At 38.2% G+C, this 20,723-nt stretch overlaps 1 protein-coding gene across 1 annotated transcript in view; it reads left to right on the forward strand.

The window, feature by feature from the left end:
- The window catches only part of LOC133623929 (kinesin-like protein KIF26B), a 69,357-nt gene that overhangs the window by 11,025 nt on the left and 37,609 nt on the right, over nt 1–20,723 (forward strand). The window contains exons 3-5 of the mRNA XM_061987424.2: nt 3,336–3,734; nt 5,532–5,647; nt 5,769–5,940. Of these exons, the coding sequence (XP_061843408.2) occupies nt 3,336–3,734; nt 5,532–5,647; nt 5,769–5,940 (687 nt within the window). The remainder of the gene's footprint in view (nt 1–3,335; nt 3,735–5,531; nt 5,648–5,768; nt 5,941–20,723) is intronic.

Consider the following 20,723-nt stretch of genomic DNA (forward strand, 5'->3'; position numbering starts at 1 on the left):
AGCTGCCAGTCGTGTATTTCCACCATCGAAAACCTTTTTTGGAAGAATTGTTGATTGATGACTGTGGTGTTGTTAGTGCAGTGGTTCTTAACCTGGGTTCGATCGAACCCTAGGGGTTCGGTGAGTCGGGCTCAGGGGTTCGGCGGAGGTCGAGACACACCCGACTCATCGTGTAAATAAAAACCTCTCCCTATCGGCGTATTACGGATACGGCAACAGCAGAAGTCAGACTGGTTTGCAGGTGTGTAATTTGTTGTGAGTTTATGCACTGTGTTGGTTTTGTTCTTTGAACAAGGTGATATTCATGCACGGTTCATTTTGTGCACCAGTAAAAAAACATGGTAACACTTTAGTATGGGGAACATATTCACCATTAATTAGTTGCTTATTAACATGCAAATTAGTAACAGATTGGCTCTTAACTAGTCATCATTAAGTACTTATTAATGCCTTATTCGGCATGGCCTTATTATAACCCTAACCCTGACCAAATAACTCTAAAGTAAGTCTTTGTTACTTAGAATATGTTCCCCATACTAAAGTATTACCAAAAACATATAACTTTGTCTTGAATTTGAAAAAAAACAACATTTTATTTTTCACTAAAGAAGGGTTCGGTGAATGCGCATATGAAACTGGTGGGGTTCGGTACCTCCAACAAGGTTAAGAACCACTGGTTTAGTGTCATAGTGTGTGTAGTTAGTATGTTCCAATAGCAGCAGAAGTGCACTTTTTGGAGAGCTGTATTATTTTCAGTTTTGTGCCCAAGGGACTGATTTTATTTAACACTATATTATTATTTATACACCTATAGTGATCACAGAGACAGGTTGTTTTTGTGTTACTGTATATATTTGTTTTTCTGAAAAATCCCACTTAATATACTTTGGGTAACAACAGTCAATATTGATTTATTTTATTTTTTTAGGGGGGTAACAGTCAATATTTATTTATTTATTTAATTTTATTTTTTTCTTATAAAATAAAAGAGAGCTTTTGTTAAACCAAATATTGTGGTTTTTTTCCATATTCAACAACCTATCTGGATTCGATAAGGAATCGAGTCGATAAGAGGATTCGATAATGGCTTCAAATTCGCTAATTTCTTATCAAACATCATCCCTAGCCACCGCTGCTACTCACTGCTCCCCTCAAATGGAGTGGACAATTTCACCACACCTAGTGTGTGTGTGACTATCAATTGTTGATTGATGACTGTGGTGTTCTTAGTGTCATAGTGTGTGTAGTTAGTATGTTCCAATAGCAGCAGAAGTGCACTTTTTGGAGAGCTGTATTATTTTCAGTTTTGTGCCCAAGGGACTGATTTTATTTAACACTATATTATTATTTATACACCTATAGTGATCACAGAGATAGGTTGTTTTTGTGTTACTGTATATATTTGTTTTTCTGAAAAATCCCACTTAATATACTTTGGGTAACAACAGTCAATATTGATTTATTTTATTTTTTTAGGGGGGTAACAGTCAATATTTATTTATTTATTTTATTTTATTTTTTTCTTATAAAATAAAAGTGAGCTTTTGTTAAACCAAATATTGTGTTTTTTTCCATATTCAACAACCTATCTGGATTCGATAAGGAATCGGGTCGATAAGAGGATTCGATAATGGGCTCGAACTCGATAATTTCTTATCAAACATCATCCCTAGCCACCGCTGCTACTCACTGCTCCCCTCAAATGGAGAGGACAATTTCACCACACCTAGTGTGTGTGTGACTATCAATTGTTGATTGATGACTGTGGTGTTCTTAGTGTCATAGTGTGTGTAGTTAGTATGTTCCAATAGCAGCAGAAGTGCACTTTTTGGAGAGCTGTATTATTTTCAGTTTTGTGCCCAAGGGACTGATTTTATTTAACACTATATTTTTATTTATACACCTATAGTGATCATAGAGACAGGTTGTTTTTGTGTTACTGTATATATTTGTTTTTCTGAAAAATCCCACTTAATATACTTTGGGTAAGAACAGTCAATATTTTTTTTTTTATAGGGGGGTAACAATCAATATTTATTTATTTATTTTATTTTATTTTATTTTTTTCTTATAAAATAAAAGTGAGCTTTTGTTCAACCAAATATTGTGTTTTTTTCCATATTCAACAACCTATCTGGATTCGATAAGGAATCGGGTCGATAAGAGGATTCAATAATGGGCTCGAACTCGATAATTTCTTATCAAACATCATCCCTAGCCACCGCTGCTGCTCACTGCTCCCCTCAAATGGAGAGGACAATTTCACCACACCTAGTGTGTGTGTGACTATCAATTGTTGATTGATGACTGTGGTGTTCTTAGTGTCATAGTGTGTGTAGTTAGTATGTTCCAATAGCAGCAGAAGTGCACTTTTTGGAGAGCTGTATTATTTTCAGTTTTGTGCCCAAGGGACTGATTTTATTTAACACTATATTGTTATTTATACACCTATAGTGATCACAGAGAGAGGTTGTTTTTGTGTTACTGTATATATTTGTTTTTCTGAAAAACCCCACTTAATATACTTTGGGTAATAACAGTCAATATATATATATATATATATATATATATATATATATATATTTTTTTTTTATAGGGGGGTAACAATCAGTATTTATTTATTTATTTTATTTTATTTTTTTCTTATAAAATAAAAGTGAGCTTTTTTTAAACCAAATATTGTGTTTTTTTCCATATTCAACAACCTATCTGGATTCGATAAGGAATCGGGTCGATAAGAGGATTCGATAATGGGCTCAAATTCGCTAATTTCTTATCAAACATCATCCCTAGCCACCGCTGCTACTCACTGCTCCCCTCAAATGGAGAGGACAATTTCACCACACCTAGTGTGTGTGTGACTATCAATTGTTGATTGATGACTGTGGTGTTCTTAGTGTCATAGTGTGTGTAGTTAGTATGTTCCAATAGCAGCAGAAGTGCACTTTTTGGAGAGCTGTATTATTTTCAGTTTTGTGCCTAAGGGACTGATTTTATTTAACACTATATTATTATTTATACATCTATAGTGATCACAGAGACAGGTTGTTTTTGTGTTACTGTATATATTTGTTTTTCTGAAAAATCCCACTTAATATACTTTGGGTAACAACAGTCAATATTTATTTAAAAAAAAATTTTTTTTAGGGGGGTAACAGTCAATATTTATTTATTTTATTTTATTTTTTCAACACACTGTTGGTTTTTCTCCACATTTTGGTTGTGCTTTTTGAGGTAAAGGTTCCCAGGAAGACTTGAAACTTTCATCATTTGTCAAAGCACAGGGGATTGTGAAAGGATGACTTGATCCTGATGGCTCCTCCTCTGCCGTGTAGGAAACAAGCCAGCTGTCTGCGTTCCTTCTTGACAACCTGCGCGTCCACAGCCGCTCCGGCACCGAGTCCAGGGACCGGGGCTGCTGGGACCAGGGCCAGTGTGCCGCCTGTGGCACCAAAGTCCACCTCCTGAAACAGGAGGCGGTCCGCGTGGCTCTGAGCCGAGGTCCGTCGTCCGGCACCATGAGGACTGGACTGGGACCGAGTGCCGTAAAACTCGGGGACAAGTCTGCCTCACAACCACACGGCCTGGACCACAGCCCTCAGAGTCCCAGGACGCCTCGGAGGACCCCGCAAACCCTCAGACGGAGGAGCCCCAAGCAGGACATGGAGGAGCATCATCACCATCATCATCGTGGGTCTAACCCTGATGGAGTCACCGTCTACGCGCACCATCAGGTACCTGGTCTTCATCACGCTGACTTAGAAACCATGGACATCTTCAGTGATCACTGATCCACTGCCTGTTAGCTGCCTTGCTCAAAAGTACTTCTGCTCATGGAGGAGAATGTGCCTCCTCAGTTAGCCCCTCAGAAGACGCTCTTGGGATCCATAGTCGGGGTGAAATATAAATATGTGAAATATAAATATGTGAAATGTAAATACGTGAAATGTAAATATGTGAAATATAAATACGTGAAATATAAATACGTGAAGTATAAATATGTGAAATGTAAATATGTGAAATGTAAATATGTGAACTATAAATACGTGAAATATAAATATGTGAACTATAGATGGATAGTAGATAGATAGTACTTTATTGATTCCTTCAGGAGAGTTCCCTCAGGAAAATTAAAAAATACGTGACATATAAATATGTGAACTATAAATACGTGAAATATAAATAAGTCAAATATAAATACGTGAAATATTAATATGTGAAGTATAAATACGTGAAGTAAAAATACGTTAAATATAAATATGTGTAATATAGATGTGTGAAATATAAATATGTAAAGTATGAATATGTGAAATATACATATGTGAAATGTAAATACGGGAAATATAAATGTGTGAAATATAAATATGTAAAGTATAAATATGTGAAATATAAACATGTGAAATATACATATATGAAATATAAGTATGTGAAATATAAATATGTAAAATATACATATGTGGAATATTAATATGTGAAATATAAATATGTGAAATGTAAATACATGAAATATAAATATGTGAACTATAAATAGATAGTAGATAGATAGTACTTTATTGATTCCTTCAGGTGAGTTCCCTCAGGAAAATTAAAAAATACGTGACATATAAATATGTGAACTATAAATACGTGAAATATAAATAAGTCAAATATAAATACGTGAAATATTAATATGTGAAGTATAAATACGTGAAGTAAAAATACGTTAAATATAAATATGTAAATTATGAAGATGTAAATATACATATGTGAAATGTAAATACGGGAAATATAAATGTGTGAAATATAAATATGTAAAGTATAAATATGTGAAATATAAACATGTGAAATATACATATATGAAATATAAGTACGTGAAATATAAATATGTAAAATATACATATGTGGAATATTAATACGTGAAATATAAATACGTGAAATACAAACATGTGAAATGTAAATACGTGAAATATAAATATGTGAACTATAAATACGTGAAATATAAATATGTGAACTTTAAATACATGAAATATAAATACGTGAAGTAAAAATACGTGAAATATAAATATGTGTAATATAATTATGTGAAATATAAACATGTGAAATATACATTTATGAAATATAAGTATGTGAAATATAAATATGTAAAATATACATATGTGAAATATAAGTGTGAAATATAAATATGTAAAGTATAAATATGTGAAATATTGATATGTGAAGTATAAACATGTGAAATATACATATGTGAAATATAAATATGTAAAATATACAAATGTGAAATATAAATATGTAAAATATACAAATGTGAAATATAAATACGTTAAATATAAATATGTGAAGTATAAATATGGCTAATAATATTCATCCAACATTAATGACTAATAATATTCATACATCATTTATGACTAATAATATTTATACAACACTTATGACTAATAATGTTTAGACAACACTTATGACTAATAATATTCATACAACACTTATGACTAATAATATTCATACAACACTTATGACTAAAAATATTCATATAACAACACTTTGTCCGCCGGCAGGCTGCAGAAGATAACAAGTTACGCTGCACTGATCTGGTTCACGCCAGCTCCAAGATGCCTCACCTGTCCAAGGTGGTCGCCATGGCCAACAGTGCCGCCATGTCCTTCCTGGCCAGGTAAATGTCACCTGATAACAACAACAATAATAATAATAACAACAATAATAATAATAAGTAATACAGATGAGAAGAATACTTGTGCAATGGTATCTACGGTGGCTTCTTACGTTGTCTGCAGGGCCGCAGAGAAGCTCAACATGACTTTGAGGAAAAAAGGCCAGAATGGTGATGCAGATCCTGCTCGTGTTTCCAAGGCTTTCAGGGACCTCATCCAGAAGAGTCCACCGCCTGTGCCCTCCTGCCTGCTGCAAGCTGCCACCAGAACCAGAGACTCTCCCAATGTTGGCAAGGTGACCTCATTCCTTTATCATGTATGCTTTTTATATCTTTCTATAGCTAGCGAGCTCGATGTGGCTACTAGCCAGTCGAGGTGCACAAAAAATCAATTCACATCCGAATCGCGATTCTTAGTCATAACGATTCTAAATAGATTCATTATTTAAAAAAATAGCATGTATATTAGATTAAAATATTGAATGGCGATTATGGCATTGTTCATTGTTAACTGAAAATTGTCGCGATAATCGCAGAAAGATGTAATTTTTCGTCATTAATATGTGTACCCTCGACAGATAAATTTTAAGTTTTTAATACCATGACTGAACAATTAATTTACTCAAATGAAATGTTTTTTTAACATTTTTGAAACAGCCCAACTCAAAAATGATATAAACACACGTTTAAAGAGCATTAAAAAAAACTGCAGTGCTTTGGTGTCTTGCCAGAATTGGTACTTTGTAGGAATACAGAATTTGTATTCCTGCTGTAGGAGCACTTGCATTTAGAGGAGAGGTGCTACACGTCCATATTTAGATAGCAGATTCACACATTACTACCACAAAATGTGGATTGTTACGATCAGGCTTTGATCGTCAAAGATGTTAAGTGATATTTTTTATACCTGAATAAATGTTTCTGATATTCTGTATGTGGAAGACTTGCGCGTCCGGGTTCTTCGGACCACCAATCACCGACATGCCAGGCTCTTCCAGTTTTACAACAATGTTTTATTTTGCAATAAATTGTCTTTGTGCTTTTCAGCAATTGTCTTTTCGTCAGTCTCGCTCACGCTCGTGCTCGTGTTCGTGCTCGTCCTCCACCATTTTCTCTCTCCTTCCCGGCTGCTGCCTTTAACAGAGCGACAGGTGATTAGATAAGCACGCCCAGGTGGGCCATCTACGCACCTGTCGCTGATCTCGAAGCCGGTCCTGGCACACTCCGCTTTGCTGCAGGTCCGCAGGCCACGCCCCCCCCCCCCCCCCCCCCACTGTACTTTACAAGTTAATGGCATTCATATCCCTGCATGACAATGTTTTAACCTTCTCTACCTACTTATTAATAAAATGTCATATTCAGTCTGCTAAACAATCTGTAAATGGGGACTATCAATCAGAACATGTTATAAAAGAACACACCATAGCCATGGTAATATTATAATAAATGATAAATGGGTTATACTTGTATAGCACTTTTCTACCTTCAAAGTACTTAATATTGTGTAATGAACTTGTTTGTTAGTGTTCTACTGTGTTTAGTGCTAGTTTTTGTCCTGTGCGCTTATTTTGGTGGCACTTCCTGTTGTTTTGGTGTTTTTTTGTAACTGCTTTACGCCTGCCTTTGAGCACTTTTCCCCTCACCTGTTTTCTCTTTGTGATTAGCACTATTTAAGTTGAGCTTGCGACACCATTGGTTGGTCGGGACGTTATTCTCTATTCTCTGTTCACGGGTGACGATAGACAATCCTTTTCATGCGACGCTCGTACTTTGTGGACGCCATCTGCTCCACATTTACAAGTAAGTGTTTTTGCTGCATTACAGCATTTTGTTGTGTTTCTTTCATAGTCTGGCCGTTCGGAGCACTTCCCGGCTGCTCTTGCTTTTTGTTTTGTCTGTTTAATTAATAAATACCCTTTTTACTGCACATTGCTACCTCATTCGTCTGCATCTTTAAAATCACTACAAACTCCGGCGTCTTCTGCTCGTCATCGCATGACAGAAGTGTGATTACCTGACAGTCTTTGGACGCCAATACACATTTCTCCAAGCTACAGAATGGGCTGAGGGTCAAAAACCTAAAAAAAGTGGTTTCAGTTCTGTGGTGGAACTAAAGCCTGATTGGAAAGTATCAAACACATTGTTCAACAGGAGAAAGTCACTAAGCTGTTGGTATACAATTTTTTCTCTGACTTTGCCCAAAATGTCAAAAGTGACAGCAGTTTTTAAGGTCTTTGGAAATGTTCCAGTCTGAAGTGAGATGTTAACTAGATGAGAGGATTGTGGTAACATCTAGTGAGTAACTCGTCAAGGCAGCATGTTGATGGACTCAGACTGCGGAGGATCTCTTCAACTGTTTTGTCAGTGACAGGAGTGAAATGTGGTAGCTCTACTTGACATGTTGATGGACTCATGCGACGCTCGTACTTTGTGGACGCCATCTGCTCCACATTTACGAGTAAGTGTTTTTGATGCATTCCAGCATTTTGTTGTGTTTCTTTCATAAAAAAATAAGTGGTTTCAGTTCTGTGGTGGAACTAAAGCCTGATTGGAAAGTATCAAACACATTGTTCAACAGGAGAAAGTCACTAAGCTGTTGGTATACAATTTTTTCTCTGACTTTGCCCAAAATGTCAAAAGTGACAGCGGTTTTTAAGGTCTTTGGAAATGTTCCAGTCTGAAGTGAGATGTTAACTAGATGAGAGGATTGTGGTAACATCTAGTGAGTAACTCGTCAAGGCAGAATGTTGATGGACTCAGACTGCGGAGGATCTCTTCAACTGTTTTTCAGTGACAGGAGTGAAATGTGGTAGCTCTACTTGACATGTTGATGGACTCAGACTGTGGAGGATCTCAACTGTTTTGTCAGTGACAAGAGTGAAATGTGACAGCTCTACTTGACTCTCTGGCTGCAGAGTCGCTATGTGTTTCCCAGGAATTATTGCATTTTTAATGCCTTGAACTTCATTATGGAAGAATATTGCAAACTCTGAAGTAGAAATGAGTTCTACTGGAAGTGAAACTGGAGGTGTTGTTCATCTGTTTACTGTAGCAAACAGGACACGACAGTTGTTGCTACAATTTTCCCTTGTTCTATGCAAAGTCTAATCGAACACATTTAACTTCATCATGAGTTTGGAGCTTTGATTTGCGCCATTTCCATTGGGCTTTGCGGCACTCCCTTTTCTGTTCCCAGACTGAGTCTTTATTTCTCCCTTTGCCTACTTTGAACCCTTCTAACCTTGACAGGAGCAATGGTGTCCAAAACACTTTCAACACTTGATGTACACGAGTACAACAGGTCATCAACATTAGCATACAGGGTGTTTTCCAACCTAATCATTTCCACAAACTGTGTCCGTATGCTATCATTTAGGAGTCTTCCCCTAACAGCCAAAGACCCAACTGCTGGTTTAAATAGCTAATATTTACTTTGCATTTGTGGATCGGTTCGCAGCCGAGTGTGAAGCGACTGGGATGAGAATCAGCACCTCCAAGTCCAAGTCCATGGTTCTCGCCCGGAAAAGGGTGGAATGCCATCTCTGGGTTGGGGAGGAGACCTCGCCCCAAGTGGAGGAGTTCAAGTACCTCGGAGTCTTGTTCACGAGTGGGGAAGAGTGGATCGTGAGATCGACAGGCGGATCGGTGCGGCGTCTTCAGTAATGCGGACGCTGTATCGATCTGTTGTGGTGAAGAAGGAGCTGAGCCGGAAAGCAAAGCTCTCAATTTACCGGTCGATCTATGTTCCCATCCTCACCTATGGTCATGAGCTTTGGGTTATGACCGAAAGGACAAGATCACGGGTACAAGCGGCCGAAATGAGTTTCCTCCGCCGGGTGGCGGGGCTCTCCCTTAGAGATAGGGTGACAAGCTCTGCCATCCGGGAGGAGCTCAAGGTAAAGCCGTTGCTCCTCCACATCGAGAGGAGTCAGATGAGGTGGTTCGGGCATCTGGTTAGGATGCCACCCGAACGCCTCCCTAGGGAGGTGTTTAGGGCACGTCCAGCCGGTAGGAGGCCACGGGGAAGACCCAGGACACGTTGGGAAGACTATGTCTCCCGGCTGGCCTGGGAACGCCTCGGGATCCCCCGGGAAGAGCTGGACGGAGTGGCTGGGGAGAGGAAAGTCTGGGCTTCCCTGCTTAGGCTGCTTCCCTGCTTAGGCTGCTGCCCTCGCGACCCGACCTCGGATACGCGGAAGAAGATGGATGGGTGGATGGATTGTGTATATTGGAGAAGCTCCAGTTTGAAAGTATGATAAATCCTAAGAGCACACGTGGATCACAAGAAGCCTTCCAGACCACAAATGCTATTTTGTAAGCCTTCTGACCGCCATATTGAATTGTAAAAACATCCCGGTCCATTTACAGCAGATCCTGTATCGCTCCCCCACCCCCTCCTCGATGATGCAATATTAGGTGACGCTAATGCCTCCATCTTGTTCTCTCCTTCCCCATCCTTTACTCCGCAGGGAGCAGTGGGCTCCATCAATACCACTTTTCCTTGTCTTATAGCTTCAGTCTGCAGTTACACAGTTACACAGTTACACAGTTAAATAGTTACAGCGTTACAGCGTTACAGAGTTACAGAGTTACAGAGTTACGGAGTTACAGTTACAGAGTTGCAGTTACAGTTACAGAGTAACAGAGTTACAGTTCAATAGTTACAAAGTCACAATTGCAGAGTTACAGAGTCACAGTTACAGAGTTGCACTGTTACAGGGTCAAAGAGTTACAGAGTTACAGTTACAGAGTAACATAGCTACAGTTAAAAAGTTACAAAGTTACAGTTACAGAGTTAAAAAGTAACAGAGTTAAAGACTTACAGAGTTACAACGTTAAAAAGTTACACAGTTACAGTTACACAGTTACAGAGTTACATAGTTAGTTACAGAGTTAGTTACAGAGTTACACAGTTCGAGTTAAAGGGTTACATTATTACAGTTACAGAGTTAGAGTTTAAGAGTTACAGATTTACACAGTTACACAGTTACACAGTTACACAGTTAAATAGTTAAATAGTTACACAGTTTTATAATTACAGAGTTACACAGTTAAATAGTTACACAGTTACACAGTTAGTTACAGTTACAGGGTTACAGAGTTAGAGTTACACAGTTACAGAGTTACAGTTACAGTTAAATAATTACATAATTACAGAGTTGCAGTTACAGAGTTACAGAGTTGTAGTTACAGTTACAGAATAACAGAGTTACAGTTAAATAGTTACAAAGTTACAATTGCAGAGTTACAGAGTCACAGTTACAGAGTTGCACTGTTACAGGGTCAAAGAGTTTCAGAGTTACAGTTACAGAGTAGCATAGTTACAGTTAAAAAGTTACAAAGTTACAGTTACCGAGTTAAAAAGTAACAGAGTTAAAGACTTACAGAGTTACAACGTTAAAAAGTTACACAGTTACAGAGTTAGTTACAGAGTTAGTTACAGAATTACACAGTTAGAGTTAAAGGGTTACAGAATTACAGTTACAGAGTTAGAGTTTAAGAGTTACAGATTTACACAGTTACACAGTTACACAGTTAAAGAGTTAAAAAGTTACACAGTTTTATAATTACAGATTACACAGTTAAAGAGTTACACAGTTACACAGTTAGTTACAGTTACAGTTACAGGGTTACATAGTTAGAGTTACACAGTTACAGAGCTACAGTTACAGTTAAATAATTACATAATTACAGAGTTACAGTTACAGAGTTACAGTTACAGAGTTGTAGTTACAGTTACAGAGTAACAGAGTTACAGTTAAATAGTTACAAAGTTACAATTGCAGAGTTACAGAGTCACAGTTACAGAGTTGCACTGTTACAGGGTCAAAGAGTTACAGAGTTACAGTTACAGAGTAACATAGTTACAGTTAAAAAGTTACAAAGTTACAGTTACCGAGTTAAAAAGTAACAGAGTTAAAGATTTACAGAGTTACAATGTTAAAAAGTTACACAGTTACACAGTTAGTTACAGAGTTAGTTACAGAGTTAGTTACAGAGTTAGTTACAGAGTTAGTTACAGAGTTACACAGTTACAGAGTTACACAGTTACAGAGTAACAGAGTTAGAGTTAAAGGGTTACAGAATTACAGTTACAGAGTTAGAGTTTAAGAGTTACAGATTTACACAGTTACACAGTTAAAGAGTTAAATAGTTACACAGTTACATAATTACAGAGTTACACAGTTAAAGAGTTACACAGTTAGTTACAGTTACAGGGTTACAGAGTTAGAGTTACAGAGTTACAGTTACAGTTAAATAATTACATAATTACATAATTACATAATTACAGAGTTACAGTTACAGAGTTACAGTTACAGAGTTACAGTTACAGAGTTACAGTTACAGAGTTAAAGTTACAGAGTTACAGTTACAGAGTTAAAGTTACAAAGTTACAGAGTTACAAAGTTATAGTTACAGAGTAACAGAGTTACAGAGTTAGAGTTACAGAATTACAGAGTTAGAGTTACAGAGTTAGAGTTACAGATTTACAGAGTTAGAATTACAAAATTAGAGTTACAGTTGCACTATAGCAATATCAGAGAAGTGCTGCTTTGACTTTTTGTCTTGTTGTTAAACTTGCACGTGAACTTCTTTTTGGACAATTCTGCAGCCGAATACGCCAAATTCATATAACATGACATAGGCCAACGTATGACTCAGAGTCATATAACTTGGTTTCTTGCGCAACAGCTATAAGGTGTAATGCAATCGCCGCTCATGTTAATTACCAAACCGTATCTTAGAATGGTAGGCTGAACAGCTGTAAGGTATGACGCAATCGCCGCTCATGTTAATTACCAAACCATATCTTAGAATGGTAGGCTGAACAGCTGTAAGGTATGACGCAATCGCCGCTCATGTTAATTACCAAACCGCATCTTAGAATGGTAGGCGGAACAGCTATAAGGTATGATGCAATCGCTGCTCATGTTAATTACCAAATCACAACTTAAAACGTTTGCCGAACATCTATAAGGTATGATGCAATCGCTGCTCATGTTAATTACCAAACCGTATCTTGGAATGTTTGCTGAACAATTATAAGGTATGATGCAATGGCCACTTATTAAGGAAGGATGTGACATCACAGATGCAAAAATTCCATATACGACACATATTGCAGGGTTATGTGAGAGCCCAAAAAACTAATGAGTTTTCTTTTTATAGTTTGACAGACAATTAAGTGTTAGTTTTTGGTTCATCTCAGGTTTGATTCTGTGTTTTTTCTTTACAACATATGTACCTGTTGTGTGAATGCTCCAAAACATTCACACATGTGGTTTTCTACACCAAAATTCATCTATTTATTCAACTACTTATTATTCTTGCTCTACCTTCCACATTTGTCACCCGATTAAAACAGTTCCATCTTCAAATTGTTCAGCCTATTCAGGAATCGCGGGCTTTCCCTTGTCAAATTCCAAAAATTCCCAGATTTCCCAGAATTCCAGGTTTTCTGGGACATTTTTCCCATTCAAAATGAATTGGCCATTTTTCAAACTTTCACCATTTACACATTTTTCAACCTATTCAAACCATTCTACTTTCAACTCATTCCACCATTCTGGAAATTCAAACTATAATTTTTCCAACTTCAAAACAATTCCAGGATTTTCCAGAAATCCTGCTTTCCGAAAGCCCTATTTCCACCCTTTTTTCTAACGACTACTCCTTCCACTTTTTTCTCAACGCATTTCAACCGTTCCACCGTCAAAACATTTCTCTTAATAAGGACAAAAAAACTAAGTTTTTTTTTTCCTGGAAAAATTCCCGGTTTTCCCGAAATTCCAGGAATTCCATAATACTATTTTTCAATTAAATGTGTAACTACTTCAACATTTCTCGACCGATTTGAAACATTTAAACACCAACCATTTCAACTCATTCAGACCATTCAAGTTTAAAAAAAAAAAATCCCGCTTTTCCCGAAATTCCCTATTATTTTCTGAAATTCCCATTCCCAATGGGACATTCTTCAAAGTTCAACAATTCCCACATTCTTCAACCCATTCAAACCATTCCGCCTTCAACACATTTAACTCAACCTGGACATTCTAACTACCATTTTCCCACATTCAAAATTTTTTCCAGGAATTCCTCTTTTGTTTTTTTTAAACCCTATTTCCAACCTTTTTCGTTTGACTATTCCCTTTCCCTTTTTCATCCCCTTTCAACTGTTCCACTGTCAAACATTTTTCTTCGTCAGGAACTAGAAACATTCCCGGTTTTCCCGAAATTCCAGGAATTTTCTCAGATTAAAACTGTTACTAATTCAACATTTCTTAACCAATTTAAACAATTCCAACACCAACCAGTTCAGCTCATTCAGGACATACATAGTCCTAATCATTTTTTTAAAAATCCAATTTTTCCCAAATTTCCAGGAAGTTCCCATTGAAATGAATGAGACATTTTTCCAAGTTGCACAACTCCCACATTTTTCAACCTATACAAACCATTCCAACATCAACACATTCCACTTATCCTGGACATTCAAACTAAAAGTTTTCCAAGTTCCAAACCAAATTCCGGTTTTCCTGGAAATTCAAACTCTTCAACATTCAAACCATTCCAACATTCAAACCATTCCAACATTTAAACCATTTCAATGTTTAAACGATTTCAACATTTAAACCATTTCTACATTCATCCTACATTCCATTAGCATTTCAGTTCAGCGTCAGCTTTTCAACATTCAAACCATTCCAACATTCAAACTATTCTTACATTCATACTACATTCTGTCAGCATTTCACTTCAACTTTAGCATTGGAACATTCACACGCAATTCCTTCAGGATTTGCCTCTGCTAGTATATGGTATTATTGGTGTGATTATTATATGGTATTATTGGTGTGGATATTATATGGTATTATTGGTGTGAATATTATATGGTATTATTGGTATTATATGATATTATGGATATTTGGATGCATGACAGACAACACGTCAGCACTTAAGGCCTCTGCGTGCTAAATGATATGCGTGCCAGAGTAGAGGAAAAAACCATCTGTGCTTGTTTAAGTGTCCCTTGAATTATTGAAGCCTCATAAATGTAGCTGACAACACTTTCTGCATCCATGATCACAATTATGATCATGCAACACACTTTCAAATAATGATGATGTCATCCTGACATTTAAAAAGTCTTACATCCGCGCGATGAAAGATTTATTATAGCGATAGTGCCTTACCTTCATCCATCCACCCTCTTCACAATAAGAGCATGTGGACCTTAGCAAGTTACTTTCTTTCGCCTCCATCCACCCTCTTCACAATAAGAGCATGTGAACCTTAGCATGTTACCTTAATTAACCTCCATCCACCCTCTTCACAATAAGAGCATGCAAACCTTAGCATGTTACTTTATTTAACCTCCATCCACCCTCTTCACAATAAGAGCATGCAAACCTTAGTATATTACCTTCTTTCCCTCCATCCACCCTCTTCACAATAAGAGCATGCAAACCTTAGCATGTTACATTATTTAACCTCCATCCATCCTCTTCACAATAAAAGCATGCATACCTTAGCATGTTACCTTATTTAACCTCCATCCACCCTCTTCACAATAAGAGCATGCAAACCTTAGTATGTTACCTTCTTTCCCTTCATCCACCCTCTTCACAACAAGAGCATGTGAACCTTAGCATGTTACCTTATTTACCCTCCATCCACACTATTCACAATAAAAGCATGTGAACCTTAGCATGTTACCTTCTCTTACCTCCATCCACCCTCTTCACAATAAGAGCATGCGAACCTTCGTATGTTACCTTCTTTACCCTTCATCCACCCTCTTCACAATAAGAGCAAGTGAACCTTATAGTATGTTACTTTTTTCTCCCTCCATTCACCCTCTTCAAAATAAGAGCATGTGAACCTTCGTATGTTACCTTCTTTCCCCTTCATCCACCCTCTTCACAATAAGAGCTTGTGAACCTTATAGTATGTTTTTTCCCCTCCATCCACCCTCTTCACAATAAGAGCATGCGAACCTTTGTTAGTTACCTTCTTTCCCCTTCATCCACCCTCTTCACAATAAGAACATGTGAACCTTAGCAAGTTACCTTCTTTCTCCTCCATCCACCCTCTTCACAATAACAGCATGCAAACCTTAGTATGTTACCTTATTTCCCCTCCATCCAACCTCTTCACAATAAGAGCATGCAAACCTTAGCATGTTACATTATTTAACCTCCATCCATCCTCTTCACAATTAAAGCATGCAAACCTAAGCGTGTTACCTTCTTTCCCCTCCATCCACCCTCTTCACAATAAGAGCATGCGAACCTTTGTATGATACCTTCTTTCCCCTTTATCCACCCTCTTCACAATAAGAGCATGCGAACCTTAGTATGTTACCTGTTTTCCCCTTCATCCACCCTCTTCACAATAAGAGCATGCAAACCTTATTATGCTACCTTTTTTCCTCTCCATCCTCCCTCTTCACAATAAGAGCATGTGAACCTTCGTATGTTTCCTTCTTGCCCCTCCATCCACCCTCTTCACAATAAGAGCATGCAAACCTTATTATGTTACCTGTTTTCCCCTTCATTCACCCTCTTCACAATAAAAGTATGCAAGCCTTAGTATGTTACCTTCTTTGCCCTCCATCCACCCTCTTCACAATAAGAGCAAACAAACCTTTGTATGTTACCTTTTTTCCCCTTCATCCACCCTCTTCACATTAAGAGCATGCAAACCTTAGTATGTCACCTGTTTTCCCCTTCATCCACCCTCTTCACAATAAGAGCATGTGAACCTAAGTGTGTTACCTTCTTTCCTCTCCATCCACCCTCTTCACAATAAGAGCATGCGAACCTTCGTATGTTACCTTCTTTCCCCTTCATCCACCCTCTTCACGACAAGAGCATGCAAACCTTATTATGTTAACTTCTTTCCCTTCATCCACCCTCTTCACAACAAGAGCATGCGAACCTTAGTATGTTACCTTATTCCCCCCTCCATCCACCCTCTTCACAATAAGAGCATGTGAACCTTAGCATGCTACCTTATTTCTCCTCCATTCACCCTCTTCACAATAAGAGCATGTGAACCTTCATATGTTACCTTCTTTCTCCTCCATCCACACTCTTCACAATTAAAGCATGTGTACCTTAGCATGTTACCTTCTTTTACCTCCATCCACCCTCTTCACAATAAGAGCATGTGAACCTTTGTATGTTGCCTTCTTTACCCTCCATCCACCCTCTTCACAATAAGAGCATGTGAACCTTAGCATGTTACCTTCTTTTCCCTCCATCCACCCTCTTCACAATAAGAGCATACAAACCTTCGTATGATACCTTCTTTTCCCTTCATCTACCCTCTTCACAATAAGAGCATGTGAACCTTATAGTATGTTACTTTTTCCCCCTTCATCCACCCTCTTCACAATAAGAGCATGCAAACCTTAGTGCGTTACCTGTTTTCCCCTTCATCCACCCTCTTCACAATAAGAACATGCAAACCTTATTATGTTACCTTTTTTCCTCTCCAGCCACCCTCTTCACAATAAGAGCATGTGAACCTTCGTATGTTACCTTCTTGCCCCTTCATCCACCCTCTTCACAATAAGAGCATGCAAACCTTATTATGTTACCTTTTTTCCTCTCCATCCTCCCTCTTCACAATAAGAGCATGTGAACCTTCGTATGTTACCTTCTTGCCCCTCCATCCATCCTCTTCACAATAAGAGCATGCAAACCTTATTATGTTACCTGTTTTCCCCCTTCATTCACCCTCTTCACAATAAGAGTATGCAAGCCTTAGTATGTTACCTTCTTTGCCCTCCATCCACCCTCTTCACATTAAGAGCATGTGAACCTAAGCGTGTTACCTGTTTTCCCCTTCATCCACCCCCTTCACAATAAGAGCATGCAAACCTTATTATGTTACCTTTTTTCCTCTCCAGCCACCCTCTTCACAATAAGAGCATGCAAACCTTCGTATGTTACCTTCTTTGCCCTTCATCCACCCTCTTCACAACAAGAGCATGCGAATCTTAGTATGTTACCTTATTCCCCCTCCATCCACCCTCTTCACAATAAGAGCATGTGAACCTTAGCAGGTACCTTCTTTCTCCTCCATCCACCCTCTTCACAATAAGAGCACGCGAACCTTATTATGTTACCTGTTTTTCCCCTTCATTCACCCTCTTCACAACAAGAGCATGCGAACCTTAGTATGTTACCTTCTTTGCCCTCCATCCACCCTCTTCACAATAAGAGCATGTGAACCTAAGCGTGTTATCTTTTTTCCCCTTCATCCACCCTCTTCACAATAAGAGCATGCGAACCTTCGTATGTTACCTTTTTTCCCCTTCATCCACCCTCTTCACAATAAGAGCATGCAAACCTTAGTATGTTACCTGTTTTCCCCTTCATCCACCCTCTTCACAATAAGAGCATGTGAACCTAAGCGTGTTACCTTCTTTCCCCTCCATCCACCCTCTTCACAATAAGAGCATGCGAACCTTTGTATGTTTTCTTTCCCCTTCATCCACCCTCTTCACAATAAGAGCATGCAAACCTTAGTATGTTACCTGTTTGCCCCTTCATCCACCCTCTTCACAATAAGAGCATGCAAACCTTATTATGTTACCTTTGTTCCTCTCCAGCCACCCTCTTCACAATAAGAGCATGCGAACCTTCGTATGTTACCTTCTTGCCCCTCCATCCACCCTCTTCACAATAAGAGCGTATGAATCTTATTAAGTGTCTGTCAGGCGGGATAGAAGCAGAGTTACGGCCTTCCCGTACAGTGCATTAGGTAATGAATGTCATGACATGGATGCAGTGGGTGTGGCCATGTGAGTGAATGTATAGATCTGTGCTAACTAAATCACTGAGACGCAATCACTTTCTCCTCCATTGAGGATGGAAGATGTGTGCCTGAAGTTTTGTGGTTGAGATGCTTCCGAAGAAAAGCTTTTGTCATGTTCATGGTCTGGGTGTCCTGATATAACCAGATATATACCACCACCCCCAGATTGTTTAGTCCGAAGGCCGACTAAAAGTGAAGGTGAACCACAACAAGGACTGAATACAAACAATAGAAATAGCAGCACTGGAGAGAGAGTGATGCCAACTATCTAAAGGTCGAAGCAGCCTTGAATATGGTTGCAATCTTCTCGTTTTTTTGAACACATCATTTGACAGGAATCGAAACTGAAAGTTAACTTAACACACTTTTTGACTGGAAGGCAGCATTGGGCTTAAAATTATTTGCCAGAGGCCGAAAGCTGACTGCATGTAAAGTAACTATATGTATATATATATATATGCACCTATTATATTAATGGATATATAATTAATAACTATTTTAATTGGATATTAGGAGTATGTGAAATTGAACTTTTACCTTGTTTACTTCCATGACGACCTCCTTAAAGTTTTTGTAATCAATCAGACATATCAAGCAGCTGAAATGCGCCAAACATGGATAAGTGTGGAGAGAGTTTTACATTTTTCCCATCATGCATTGTAATGGATTTAAATGGGTGTAATTTTGAATTCTGTGTTGTGTTGTGACATTTTTAATAATAATATCCACAAGGTTCAGTGAGCAGGTTGTGTTAAGTATGACCATCAGTGTTGAAAACCAGTAACTAGTTACAGTTACTAGTTACTTTATTTCAAAAGTAACTCAGTTACTAACTCAGTTACTTACACCAAAAAGTAATTTGACATGCATTTGCATCACTGAACTCTGCTAAGCAATGTGGTACAACACACAAAGACAAAGATATGTTTCAAATGGCCAATTTATTTCAGGCCAGAACAAATTGACAAAACTATTTTAAATAGCTGCAACATAACATACATAAGTAACAAACAACATGTCACAACGTAGCTGTAAACCTGGCTTCACCCAAGGAAGGCACACATGACATGATTATATGTCATGTCACTATATACAGCACACATACTGCTATACACACGCCTAACCAGGCCTTTTTTTCTCTCAAGGAATTGTGAAATAAAATCATGTCTTCAGTGAAGCCCAGAACACTCTACGCATTTCCCCAGTTTTAGTTCAGAGAAAAGGAAAGATTGGCCTGGCCCACTAGGATCCATCTTTATGTTTCTGAACTTTATAGTCTATACATTTAGAGTGATGTGATAATCAAACACTCTAGAAGTCTAGAATGAAAGAGAATATAAGAGAATTGACAGAGTGTGTGTACCTTCAGTACTGAATGATGAGCAGAGGCAGAGTTTTGAGTGTCGTCTTTAGCTTGCTTTCCATGTTTATGTACTCACTGTCCACTGTGTCCAGGAACTTAGAAAATGTTTTCGTGCCATTTGCCGTTTGACGCCCGCTATCATGCTAATTAGCTGCCTGAAAGCGGGTGACTCCACTGTAGAAATAGCCTGCATGTCTTCTAGCACATACGCTGCAATGGCTCTATCAATGTTGTCCTGGCTAGCAGTCCCTCCGTTAAAATCCTTAGGTGGTGGTGGAGGTGGAGGTGAAGTGGCATCGAGAGTCTGTGTCTCTCTTTACTAGCTTCATCGAAGCATGTTGCTTTTGTAGCTGTTTCAGCAGATTTGAATTGCTGTTTTGGGCAGTAGATAGGATCATTGATCCAAGACACAACTTACATTTAACTAAAATGTTATTTTCTTTGTGCTCGACAAAAGACAAGTAGTGAGAATATCTCCATGTTAAGAAACTCGGCTTCGGCTACGCCATGATGTCTTGTTAGTAAACAGACACGCCCCCCCACCCACACCCACACACACACACACACACAGCGCGCCTCTTGTGACACAGGAAGAATCAGAAGGACGACACCGCAGCTCTCCAATAAAACACACTCAGATTTTACTTTGTAACGCGTTAGTCCCAACACTGATGACCATGTGTGTTGACTTTTTGTGATAGTTTATTTGCACTATAAGTTGGAAAGGTTGTTTGGATTGGGTCATATAAGTAAATGCCGTGCTGTATTTACATGAAATTCATGGTCATTAACCTGAATTACTGACAATGTCCACAAAGATGGTGGCAAACGTGCAGCAATTATACTGTCAGATATTCAAAACTAAGTTGGAGGCACCTTGCGGGC

This window comes from Nerophis lumbriciformis, linkage group LG26, assembly GCF_033978685.3.
Source record: "Nerophis lumbriciformis linkage group LG26, RoL_Nlum_v2.1, whole genome shotgun sequence".
Classification (NCBI taxonomy): Eukaryota; Metazoa; Chordata; class Actinopteri; order Syngnathiformes; family Syngnathidae; genus Nerophis; species Nerophis lumbriciformis.